Source organism: Centruroides sculpturatus, unplaced genomic scaffold (genome assembly GCF_000671375.1).
Source record: "Centruroides sculpturatus isolate CEXI.00-Female unplaced genomic scaffold, Cexi_2.0 scaffold1100, whole genome shotgun sequence".
NCBI classification, from domain to species: domain Eukaryota; kingdom Metazoa; phylum Arthropoda; class Arachnida; order Scorpiones; family Buthidae; genus Centruroides; species Centruroides sculpturatus.
The window spans coordinates 74,611-88,397 of record NW_019385261.1 but is presented as its reverse complement, the minus strand read 5'-3'; the positions used below and the strand labels follow the sequence as shown (position 1 = coordinate 88,397).

Below are 13,787 nucleotides of genomic sequence, written 5' to 3'. Positions count from 1 at the left end.
TACACAGCATTATTAATATGATTTTGGAGGTTACAGAACTTTAAAATTACTTTAAAAAATGGAAAATAATTATATCATTTGATTTCAAGATATTTTGTATACCTTAAAAATAATTAATTCTATCCCTGGATTTCCCGGGATCCCGGGAAACAGTTCACTTTTATCCCGGGATCCCGAGACAAGCAAAAGACCGGGAAATGAGAAACCCTACTCCATACTGTTTAACATTAGTGATGTAGCAAGACTTGATGTTTTCAGTGAGGGTTCTTAGCTAACCACATGCACGGTAACTTAATATTTTACACAAAAATAAAATTATTATATAATAAAGTTTATATAATCATTCACTAAAGATGTTATGGTATCATGTTATTAATAGTTTTCTTAATGAGATTAAGTTAATTAAATTTCTTTGATAGCTCTCTCATGAGCGAGAAGAGGCAGAAAGAAGAGAACTGCAAAAATTAATTATGGGGGAAGAAAGTGTTGCTAATGATGATAGAAAGAAGAGTAAAGGTTTGTAAGATTATTTTGATTGTTTGTTTATGCTTATTGATCAATTTACGAGAATAAAAAATTTGAATTTGAATTAAATAGAAAAACAGAAGGAAGACGACAATGCTTCGGTAGCAAGTATGGGTTCAAACTCGGTAAATAATATTTTTTCTTATAAATTATTATGGTTAAGAATAATTATTAACTAAAAGTATATTATCCATTTCCATTTTTACATCAATAAATACAGTATAGAACCACAGTGCCAAGTTGTGGCTGTTCTAACCTCTTTCTGTGACTTCTGTATACTTATACGATTTATNATTGATCAATTTACGAGAATAAAAAATTTGAATTTGAATTAAATAGAAAAACAGAAGGAAGACGACAATGCTTCGGTAGCAAGTATGGGTTCAAACTCGGTAAATAATATTTTTTCTTATAAATTATTATGGTTAAGAATAATTATTAACTAAATACATATTATCCATTTACATTTTTACATCAATAAATACAGTATAGAACCACAGTGCCAAGTTGTGGCTGTTCTAACCTCTTTCTGTGACTTCTGTATACTTATACGATTTATTTTTTCTAAACTTGGTACAAACTACACATACATATACAATACTTTTGTGAGGTTGCTAACTATTATATGTTGTAATAAGCACACAGATTGTAAGCATACTTTGCAACTTAAGCTTAAACAGACAACTGAGATGCAAGGGTACAGTGTGTTTTTAAAGTTGGAGAAGTTAAACAAATATGTACTTGAGCTGGTTATAAACTAACAGTGACATTAGCTATAAAACAGTGTTAATTATATATTTACATAGTAATTAAAATACCATTCCAATAGAGGATGTAGCTCTTGCATATTTCTGATATGGCTCCTATCTTGACTAGGTTTGGCCCACCCTTGGTATAAAAAATTAATGTTTATTCTGAAATTCAAAAATATTGCTTTCACTTATTTCTTAAAACACTTTATTATAATTAGCTTAATGATACTAGCCTAAGTGTATATACTTTCATCAGTTATATATAGTTATGTATATATGATTAAATAATAATCTTCTATATTATAATTAAATATAATAGAAAAGTTTGAATTTACCAATCTTGACATATAGTAATAATTAAGTGACACCACAGGATTTTAATTTGGTCTATAATACAGCATATTAATTATAAAGATATGTAATTTGGTCTAAAGTTTAATAATTAGAAATACATAAATTTAGAATATGCTTTAAGAAAAGATAGATCTGAAGCAAGACTTGAACTTGCAACTCCTGCTTAGTGTGTGGATGCATTGGCAATTATGATAAATAGATATCTATCCAATCTTTGCTACCAGACCAATTAATTTAAAAGGCATAACCATAAATTAATTAGCCACATTATAGCCTGATTAAAAATCTGACAGTATTGTTTGCTTATTACAAGTAGCAAAAAAAAAAAAATTGTATGATATTTATTGAATCTTAATATTTAAGCTTTACACTTTCTTTTAATAAAGTTGACAAATGACATTAGACTTTAAGACAATGATTTGATAATCTGCATTACGGTAATGTTTGATAAAACAGCCAGGCCAATATTTTTTTAAACTCCGTTTGCTTCGTTGGCACTAAGAGTCTCTTTTAGCAAGTCCATTATGGGTTCAGTCGTACCTGCCAAGTGGCAAGAGACAGGGCTTGATATATCTGAATGGACTACCTCCTGAAAAACTACTAGGGTTTTCAAAACTGCCTGGATTTCATCCTGTCTCCCTGGGTGGTAAGCTGCCAGCTTAATTGCTCGGCCATCCAGCCATCAGATCAGGATAATGTTGTCTCTTTTGAAAACTTTGTAATTTTTTATATATTTTCGACCTTTACTACTTAATCAATAGCTTATTAATCAATATACTTCAGTATATAAAACAAAGAAAATATTAATAAAAGTTAAGTTTCATAAATATATAAAATTATTTGTCTATCCATTGGTCCAAGTTCATAGTTTCATTTATTTATCATCCAAAAAATTGATCTTTAACATTAAAAACTAGAAATTGAAATATTTTGTAAACATAATTTCTAGATAATGAATCAGATTTTTGTATTTTATTAATAAATTTAAAGGTAACAGTAGAAAATTTATTTCTTAAATTCTAAAATAATATTTATAGTGCATAAATAATAAAATATTATATAAGTAATGAATCTAATTAACTCTTTATATGCATTAGAGTGGAAGAATTTTGAAAATTTATAGAACTTTCAAATCTCAAGAAGGGAAAGAGTACGTGCGAATAGAAACAGTAAGAAAGCCTGCCGTCATCGATACTTACGTTCGCATTCGAACGACTAAAGATCCAGCTTTTATGTAAGCATTTATCTTTAAATTATTCTATCAAAAATTGGAAAAGAATAAAAGATTTAATTATGTTATGACAGTAAACAGTTCGCATCTACTCTTGATGAACATCAGAAGGAAGAAATAAGAAAAGAAAGAAGAAGGTAATTTGAAGTTTTATATTGTAGAATAGAATAGATTAAGCAAATGGCAAAAGCAGCAGGCCAAGCTATAAAAAATTTGCTTATTAATGTGACAGACCATATTTTGAATCTGATTCATATCCTTGCGATTTTAAATACAGTTGAATCTTTTTAGTTTGAACACTTATGAAAATTTGATAATTCAAATTATTGGTATTTTCAAATTAGTTTGACCTTCAAAAATCCATTTTGAAAATTAAAGTAGTTTTTGACAAGTTTCTAATGTTCTTTAGTATTTCATATTGTTTGGAAATATTGCACTCTGTCTCTAATTTCTTTTCTAATCTTTCAATCATTTAAATATTTTGCTAAAGGTAAATTTGTATGCATTCTACATGTAGATAATCATAAAAACATAACTAAAGAACCCTTCTGTCTACACAGATATCATTTACAGAACACAAATTTTTGGGCAATTTCTGAAACATAGACAACTATAAATCACTTGACTACATGTTACTTTCTTTTTTAAAGTTTCATTTTCGAATTTTCTAAATTTTTACTTAAAATTCAAGTTAACTGTATTTTTTTTTAAGTGGAATAATAGGGGATTTGAATTAATCAGATTCAACTGTTAAAGTATTCACTGCCTTCTAAGGAGCAATGTTTCTAGCCGTGTGTTGAAAAAGGTTCTTGCATTTACCTAATATATAAATGTCAAATAATTTATTATAATGCTTGCGAGATGTTGGCATATGTGATGTAGACTGTTTCGAGACATCGCTGCCAATGAATGTATTTAATTAGCACAGAATCTTGCTCATATAAATTTGTAATTTTAAACCTGTGTTATAAGTTATAATGTATATCTTGGTGGAAAAATACTATAATATTTTTAAGTTTGTTAGAAACAAATTATGTTTTAGAGTGTGATAGAGGGATAGTTTGCATTCCAGAAGTGTTTGATGACCTCAAACAAGTACTTGCTCCTAGACAGCTCTGGATTCACTGGAAAAGGTTGAAGGCAATATCAGATGGTCTCTATATATGTCATGCAATTTTCATATACATCTCTTTGTAAATTAATCTAAATATCTTTTGCTACAAAAATATGATTTATTATTCTTATATATAAAATTTAAATTGATTAGAATACAGGAACAGTTAAGAAGATTGAAAAGAAATGCAGAGAAAGAGAGATTAGCACCACCAAAGAAAAAACCAAAGAAAGAGCAACCTGTTCTGAAGGTAATATTTATTATTTTATTTATAATAATAATTGTTATATCAAGACAATTTCTAAAACATTAAGTCTGATTAAGTCTTAAAAATATACAAATAACATTCATTTTCAATACTCCAGCTAAAATGTGGAGCTTGCGGAGCTATTGGACATATGAGGACTAATAAAACCTGTCCACTCTATCAGCCTGCTGCACCCGTTCCTCCCGTTCAGGTAGCAATGACTGAGGAACAAGAGGAGGAAGAGGAAAGAGCAGGATTGGACGATGACGATCTAGTAAAAGTAGATGAAACTAAAGTGGTTTTGTCGAAAACATTAGTCAAGCATGCAGATGAAGTGAGAAGGAAGTCTTTGGTTCTTAAATTTCCTAAAGAAGCTGTTTCCGTCAGGAAAAGGCGTCGAGCGGGTACCGTAGTTCATTGCGATTACCTTAAGAAACCAAATAAGTCAGCAAACCGACGCAGGACTGATCCTGTGGTAACTCTAGCAATTATTTTGGAATCAATTTTGAATGAAATGAGAGATCTTCCTGATGTAAGTAGTGAATAATTACAATTCTTTAATACAAAAAAACTCAAAATTATGCTTAATTTTTTTCACCTTTTTGGCTGCAGACGCAACCTTTCTGGACTGCCGTAAACCCAAAAGTCGTTCCCGATTACCATAATATAGTATCAAGACCAATGGATCTACAGAGAATGCGCGAAAAGGTTCATGAGCATAAATATCAGAATCGAGAGGAATTTCTACAGGATGTGAATCAAATTGTTGAAAACAGTACTCTCTATAATGGTGAGATGTTTAAAAATATTATTGGTTTATTATTTTATCGAGAATAAAATATTTAGTGTCAAACTAAAATATCACTCAGGAGGAAAGAGTATTTATACTCAAACTGCCCAGAAAATGTTTCAACTTTGCATCAACCGGTTTGCCGAAAAAGAAGAGAAATTAATGAGACTCGAGAAGGCTATTAATCCACTTTTGGATGATGATGATCAAGTCGCCTTCTCATACTTATTAGAAAATATTGTCACACAGAAGTTGAAGACTATTCCCGAATCGTGGCCATTCCATCGCCCGGTTAATAAAAAGTTTGTTAAAGATTATTATAAAATCATTAAGAATCCAATTGATTTGGATACAGTAATTAGGGTAAGTATATTTTTTTATTTATTTTTATAAAAACAAGTATTATCTATAGAAATGATATAAGAAATTGTCTGTAAATTGGAACATAATGAGTAGAAGCATCATTGTCTCTTGCAATTTCTCTTCAGTATGTTGTGTTGCATTTACAGTTTTGGGAGCTTCAGAATTTGCTTTACTTTCTATATTTGATTGGATATGAAACTGTTATATACATTCCTTTAGTTTGAAGCTCTTATATGATGTCTTTATATCGTCTGCAGAGATGACAACCAGATTCTTCTTTATTAAAAATATACTGTATTCCAGATAATTCTTTATTAAATATACTGTAGACACACCAAGATTTGGAAAATAGACCAGGTTCAGTGTTAATGAAATTGACTTAGAAGTCACAATAACAAATACTTTCCATGATTATCATACTATCTTCAGAAACAGATCAGAAATGGAATTTGATTTCTGTTCTGTTTGTCTGAAAAGTTTGACTTTTGCACTTTCATTATAAACATGGAAGACAGATAAATTATTATGCATTATATGAAACTCTAGTTTTCATATGTGGAAAAATATATATCATTTAATATCATCATCATCATCAAGGAAAAAGTAGCTAAAGAAGCATTGAATGGAATTTCTCACTCAATGTTACCCAGTGTTAGTACTTAAATATACGTTTTATCTTGGGTAATTTTTGTGAACTTCTCATAATTTTACTTCAAATTAAAAAAAAGAGTTTTAATTAAAGAAGAATTTTATATCTGGAAATATTCAGGTCTGGAATATATCTGGAAATATATATATAAAGGGTCTGTAGGAAATATTCAAATTCTATTGCATTATTTCCTAAAATATACTTAATTGAAAATGAACTATATTTACAAAGAATTTCGCTATAATGTTTCAAAACTAAGATTATTTATTGTTAAATTGCAACAATAATTACAAAAATATCAACTAAATGATAGCAAAAAGAGAGTATATTAAAATTGATATATGCTTAATTAAATCAGAATAAGCTGCATTTTGTTTTATGATTTGATTTCTTCCTATTGCCAGTTACCTATGTTCAATTCCAATTTAGCTATTAGATCATGGATAGGGCCCTTGTAACTCTCGAAAGTAATGTCAATGATATAGATGATTCATGTATATTGAAAGCATCTGTACTATAGAAATTACTTCTATCATTAAATATCAGATATCATTTAAGCATCCAATTCAAGCTTATAGTTTATGTTATACATTAAAGGACATATTTCAAACAAGATCAAACTATCTTTTGAAAAACATTTACATTGGTAATGTTAAAAATATTATTTACATAAAGCTGGAAATGCAACTTCATTGAATAATTTTAAAGTTAATAAACTAATATATTTTTTACAGAAGCAGTTTCTGTATTTAATAAATCCTTACGTAAAGTTCTTGCTGGATGTTAGGCAAAAATGACATATGGCGGAAACCAATTTTACTATAGACTAAATAATATAAACAAGATAGAATTCAGTTAATGTTATACTAATTGAATCGTGGATCATGTTTTCAATCTCCAGCATTTATTTTTCATCTCCTAGAATCAATTTTACTGTATTAAATTGTGATAACCTAACCAGTTTTATAATTTACAGCTTTTCAATTTTACTGCTTATAAAGAAAACTCAACAACAATAATTGTAAATTATTACAAACGTACTTAACTTTATGCCATGATGTTAAGCGAGGACTTGCTGTAATTTAAAAACTAATTATGTTTGGATCTTCTCAATTTATCACCATATTAATTTGAAATCTGGCAAGAAATTTTTATAAAACAATCATCATTGGCTTTTTCTAAAAACCACTTTCAAGTTATATTTTTGTAGAATTGTTGCATAAAATTTTCTTGCTGGATTTAAAAGAAAAACAATAGACTACTTTAAATGAATTTAAACTTAAAACATTTAATTTTAAATAAGAATATATTAGAACTTATTAATTGTTAACACTCACAATTTTGTAAATTTAAATTGTTACAGCTTGTCTCTCTGATTTATTATGTACACCATTATTGGGCTGCAATTTGAATAAATTGTAGACCTATAAGTTTCCACTGTTGTCTGTCTGTCCATCCTTTATCTCGAGAATGGAGTTACATAGAAGAAAACTGAGACCAGAATTGAGAGATTAGGGACAGGAGACCCCAATTAACTATATACGAACTTCTGGTTTGAACCATAAGCTATGTTATTTCAATTCAAAAATTTTCCCGTGAAAGGACTTAGTTTGATGATTGGCATGACTTTACTTCTAATAGGAAAAGTATGTACAGGGGCAAGACACTACTAATTTGAGGTGGAACACATATATTTTAAATTAAATAAATTAGAAAAAAATATGATTAAAATATTATTTATTTAGATTATTTTGTAATTGACTAACACAAAAACCTCATCAAAAAATTTGCTTTTCTGTCATTAAAAAATCATTATTATTGTTAAGTTTAAACATAATTTATTTAATATTTGAAACAGTTGCCATTAATTTCATTTGTATTTATTTAGTTGTTGATTCTGTTATTGATGATATCAATAAATCTATTGATATGAAGTATCATTATGTATATCATACACAGTATATCCATTTATCAAATTAGAAAAGACCTGATAAACAAATTTAAATTTGAATACTTTTATTGATCTTTCTAAATACTAAATTCAGTAAAAGTACTTGAATTTAGACTTATTTTATCATCTGTCTTTTAATATTATGTATATAAAATAACTGTAGATTAATGAATCATTTCTCTGTTTGCATATCCATAAACTTCAACAGTTCCATTATCATATTTTTGTTTTTGTTTTTTGTTCAGTCAAAAAATATTTCATTATAAATTTTCTTTGATAACAATGCCATTAGTTACGCTAGCCAGATCCACAGTCAAACAGTAAAATTTAGAAGAAAATTCTTTCAAATCTTGACAAATAGAAGGCTTAAACAAACCAAACTTGTTTTTTATAAGAAATAATTTAACTCTTTAAATATTCCAAGAAAAGTCGAATTAGATTTGCATTTGAGGAGCTTTTTAAAAATACAGTAATACCTCGACTTACGCTACCCCGACTTACGCAAACCCAGAGTTATGCGATTTTCAAATCTCGTCTGTTCATCTTTTGTATGAGCACCACAAAAGTCTTGATTACTCACTCCTCCCACACTATTGTTCAGCTTACATGTTCAGACGTGTCGCGCAGAATCGACACATAGCTACAACTTATTTTGTGTTATTTATTTCTGTGTTTGTTATATCTACGGAGACTTGAGAGACTCTATGTGGTGATTTCTTGTAACCGTGAACGAATCAAAAGACGATATAAGATTAACGAGAACATTTATTAGCTTACATATATCCGACTTGGATTTTACACAAATTGCGAAATTATACCCTATTTATGCGAATTCGACTTATGCGATTATCGCTCGGTCCCACCTATCGCGTAAGTTCGGGGTATTACTGTAATTTAAAATATATTTGAGTAAAGTATGCTAAAACTTCTTTCTCATTCAAATTTATATTAAGAAATAACAGACTTTCATCCTTTGTGGTATATTTTACATGCTACGTATTATGAATTTTTATTAATTTATTTAAGTTTATGTAGTTTAAATAAATTAAAATTGCAGAGACAACTAATTAAACTGATGTAAATGTGAATTTTATATATGAATTATGAAATCTTTTTCTAGACTAAAAACAATAACTTAAGATAATAAAAGTTATGTTTTATATATAGAGAATGCTAACATATAACAACAATAAACAGAACATTTTATCATACTAGTTTTTTAATTAATCTCTAAAACACTTCTGCGTTAATTTACTTAATGACCTGACTTAAAAATAACATAAACAAAATAAGTCTTTATTTGTAACTGTAAGATGTATCTTAGCATTTAAAACTTTAATAGATAATTTAACAGAATCTTCAAGATGTCCTTAAAAAAAACTTTACTGAACTCGTCTTAAGTTGATTGCTCTGTTGCAAGGTGTACAAGTTATCAAGACTAAACCAGCAACGATAGGTCATTGACGTAAATCTGGAATTTCTTAGGCAGTCTTTGAGATAAGACTGTTGATAAAAGTATAAGCATTTGTTAAGTCACTGAAGAATAAAAACACCAAACAGTCAATAACTGGACCTGCTCAAGACATGTTTCAAAAATACCACTGAAGAGCTGCTATACTAGAATTGCTTCATAACAGAAAGTCGCCCTCCCAAATTGTGGCATGAAGGCTATGATTGTGAGGATGCAAGTCAAGAAGCTCAAGGAGTTTGTTAACAAGGAGAATGTGATTCTTGACAGAACAACTCACAGTAAGCATTCTGATCACAAGAGAAGTGCAGAATTCATAGCAAAACTGAAAAGAGAAGATTGATCAGAATGGTGCACGAAGCATGAGTGCTCTGTTAATAGAAATAGGCATGATGAGGTCGACAATTAGTTGGCAATGCATGAGATTGGCAATAGGACAGAAAACTGAAGGCTCGGGCTCTGATCCATCTTGTGGCAACCCCATCCAGCCCATCTGTGATTCCCTTGACTGTTACGCACAGGGTATGGTCAAGACAAAGGTAGACGCAAAGCATCGCAATACCAAGGATGCAGTAAATGCTTCCATCACAGAGGTGGTGATGAACATGATCACAGCAGGTCAAGCATGCCTGCAGTTGTTTCAAGCCAAAGCAGGAGAAAAGTAGTGGAAGTTGGCAAAGGTTACATAGAATAATTTCATTCTGTACATTGTAAATTACTTTTGTATCAATTTTCATAACAATATATTGATTTTTCCTTTTGTTTTTAATTGTTTTTCATTAAATAGTGACTTTATCAGATTTACCTCGACAATCCCATATATATATTACAGTGTGTTCAATATGTTTATCATCAACTTCAATAAACTTTGTGTTCTTTGCAATATAGAAGGCATTGTGGAAGGGAATTGATCATTCTGTGCATTCTTCAGATCCATATCTTTGCATTTCTTTATATTGGTGTAGCTCAATGGTGGTGTATGTCAGGTTCTGTCAGTAGTTTGAAGAATGTCTCTTAAAATAAAGAAAATTTCAGATTAAATGACTCAGTGTGATGTAAAACTTAGGGATAAGGTAGAGGAAGCTCATTTAAGCTGAAGGCAAACATATCAAACACATTATAAATGACTACAGATGCTGGACAATAACAGTAGCAGCAAAACAATCAGAAATTGAATTAGAAATAGTCAGATTGAGAGACAAAGCCATACTTCATGAAGCAGTGCACAAATGATAGTTATCAATTTGTTTTAAAGCATTATAAAAAAACCTGCAATGAATTGAAATTCAACCTAAAAAAATTTGAAGGAAGCAAAGCAAAGAGTTTAATCTGGCTTGCTTGTATATCAGTGTGAAATGGTTTACTGTAGAAATGTAATGATGCAGGGCTTTATGGGATGAGAGTTGGAAAATTGGTGTTTATAGATAGATAACACATTGAATGAGAAGTGTTGTTACAATGTTCTATACAGGAATTTATTGAGTTGGCAGCGAAACTAGGATCTAGATCATTTTCATTCAGGTAGGATAACAATCCTAAGCATACCGCTGGGCTTTTTAGGCAAAACAAAAGTATTAAAATGTCAAGCCAGATCACAGACGTCGACCCTACGAGCATTTACGAGGTTTACTGGAAAAAAAAAATTGGGTGAAAGACAATTTAGGAAGTGAGAAAGAAGTTAAATTAAAAAATAAAAGAAGTATGGAAAGAAATTCAAAATTTAATTTCATCAATGCCCAGATACTTAAATGATGTGGTAAAGGCCAAGGGAGGCCCTACAATATATTTATTGTTTATTTTTGTTTTACGTAAACTTAAACTTTAATGTCTGGTTAATTATTACTTTGTAATTATTTAAAACATTAATTTTTCCACCAAAACTTGACATTTTAAGAGCTAAATTTGGCTTCCTAATTTGATATTTATAGAAAAATATTCAATTACAGTCAGATGTATTTGTAACTTTTGATATTTTATGGTGTAAATTTATATGATTTTATGATATAAATTACTTATAGCCACTATGTGTACTGTGTACTGTTGTTTATATTTTTATAACTTTTACCAGAAAAAATGCAAATTTTTTGATTTATTATGACATTAAATTTTAATTTTCTCTATGTAGTATTTACCAAAGAGCAATATTCTGCATCAGATATGAGTGCGCGAGTAGGATCGTATAATGCTCAGTTAATCATTCTGAGTATTTTATGTCTGTTGTTATGATTCACTTGGGAATTATTATGACTCAGAAAGTCAAAGTTTTGTATAAATTACAGTTTTAAATTGCATTATGACATTAAAAAAAATGCCTTATAAATTCATTAGGAGGTTTTTTTGGTTACAGTTTTGTTTTATTTTCATTAAGGACATTATTCCTGGTGTCAAAAAGCAAAACTTTTTGTCGGACAGTGGGTTCTATTTTATTTTCTTCAATAAATTAGTATTTTTATGATAAAAAGTTTGCTTATTATATCTTAAAAAATTAATAAAAGTATAATAATCGGTCAATACATCACAGAAAAATATTCAAATCTTCTGCATTCAAGTCCAAGCTGATCATCAGAAAGACAACTAACTTGGATTTGAGAATTGATCTAGATATATTACAGTGATCCTTGTCATCTGGTTAACCCATTGTGGACATGACCCAACCTATAATGGGCATAAAAAAATATCTTAAGTATCACAAGACAGGAAAGTAATTCTATATATATCTGTTTCATTTGATGAATACCAAAATTACAATACTGATAAGATATAGTGATGATATTGCTTATAAAGATACTAATATATATAATTTTGCTAAGATAATCAGGTTTTTTGGCATGTCGGAGCTTTTTTCTGATGATTTACTGAATAGTTGCAATATATTGAGAAATATAAACAATGTTATACTTTCTTGCAGAATATCAAAGGACATAAGTATCATAATCGCGAAGACTTTTATAATGATGTGGAATTATTATGGAAGAACAGTTTAACATTTAATGGAGCTGAAAGTCAGTTTACCAGAAAAGCAAAAGAAATAGTAGAAGCATGCAGAGCTGCTCTTGACGAGGTACAAATATTTGGCGACCCTTTTATTTGAATATAACATTATTTATATTTATTTATTTGTTTTATTTTTTCTGCAGCAAGACGAACAACTGACGCAACTGGAGCATGCCATTGCAGCCGTACAGGAAGCGGCTCTCGATGCGGCCGAAACGGATTCGGTCGTCACTGGAAATTCTGCACCTCACGAAGACAGCATGATGATGGAAGATAATACTAAAGATGAAGAGATGCAAGACAAGATATCTCATAGTTTTAATCAGGTAAGCTTTTTTTGATAACATAATTTGTTAATGCAGATAGTAAACAATATGTTGACTAACACGCCAAAATTAATTAATAAACAAAAACAAAAACACTGAGTTCGGCGTTATATGCGTTTTATTATCGCTAGTACTTTCGACGAGCTTATTGTCGTCGTCCTCAGGCGATTTAGACAAAAATTATCGAACACAAAATAGAACGCGTAATATAAATTGAAATTGTGCTAAAGCCGTTAAGAACACGTAGAAATTTAAACATAATTCGAAAGCCGAACGAGCAGATAGCTCCGTGAAGTGCGAGCTGGCGCATGCGCAGAGCTATGCTCTCGCTGCATGCATTCTAGAGACTACGAGTACTCGCTTAATCGCTTATACAACGTGACCCATACACTGGGCAGCTCAAGGGTAGGGGTGTTGCAAGTGTCCAAGGTGGTAGTGAGGAGAGATTCCCATATAAAAACAGTTTTTCGATCTTTGCAGCTCTTGAGCATAACCACTTGGGACCATAGCGGGTTGTAACCCTGCTCAAGTACCTTTTTTGCGAGCTCGGTGGTGTGTCTTCCCCTCATAACATCGTCTTGGTGCTCATCAAGGCGGCTGGAAAGCATTCTAGTGGTGGCCCCGATATATCTTGTATTTACTCCCATTGCCTGATTTTCCAACGGTACAGCATAGACCCCCGATTTCTCAAGAATGGAAAATTTGTCTCTATCATTGCAAATAAGTTTGCGTAGGCTTGGAAGTGGGGTTAAAGGTAGAACAAGGTTGTGCTGCTTAAAGATTCTGCAGATACGTAAAGATATGGGTCCAAAGTAAGGCAACGCTACTTGAACCTTTGAAGATTCTCTTTTGCTGCATAAAGTAGTACATGGAAACAGTGCCTTGTTTACCTTATTGAGCACATACGTAAACTTTGCACGTGAAAAGCCCGCAGCGCGTACCGCCATATCGATGATCTCTAATTCGACGTTTATCAGCTCCTGCGTAGACGACAGTAAATAAGCCCTTCTGACAAGGGAGGCA

At 30.5% G+C, this 13,787-nt stretch overlaps 1 protein-coding gene across 1 annotated transcript in view; it reads left to right on the top strand.

The window, feature by feature from the left end:
- Window positions 1–13,787, top strand: part of LOC111636839 (transcription initiation factor TFIID subunit 1-like) — an 89,704-nt gene that overhangs the window by 67,882 nt on the left and 8,035 nt on the right. The window contains exons 29-38 of the mRNA XM_023382217.1: window positions 420–516; window positions 598–650; window positions 2,729–2,865; window positions 2,937–2,999; window positions 4,130–4,226; window positions 4,342–4,755; window positions 4,836–5,013; window positions 5,093–5,376; window positions 12,353–12,505; window positions 12,582–12,764. Of these exons, the coding sequence (XP_023237985.1) occupies window positions 420–516; window positions 598–650; window positions 2,729–2,865; window positions 2,937–2,999; window positions 4,130–4,226; window positions 4,342–4,755; window positions 4,836–5,013; window positions 5,093–5,376; window positions 12,353–12,505; window positions 12,582–12,764 (1,659 nt within the window). The remainder of the gene's footprint in view (window positions 1–419; window positions 517–597; window positions 651–2,728; window positions 2,866–2,936; window positions 3,000–4,129; window positions 4,227–4,341; window positions 4,756–4,835; window positions 5,014–5,092; window positions 5,377–12,352; window positions 12,506–12,581; window positions 12,765–13,787) is intronic.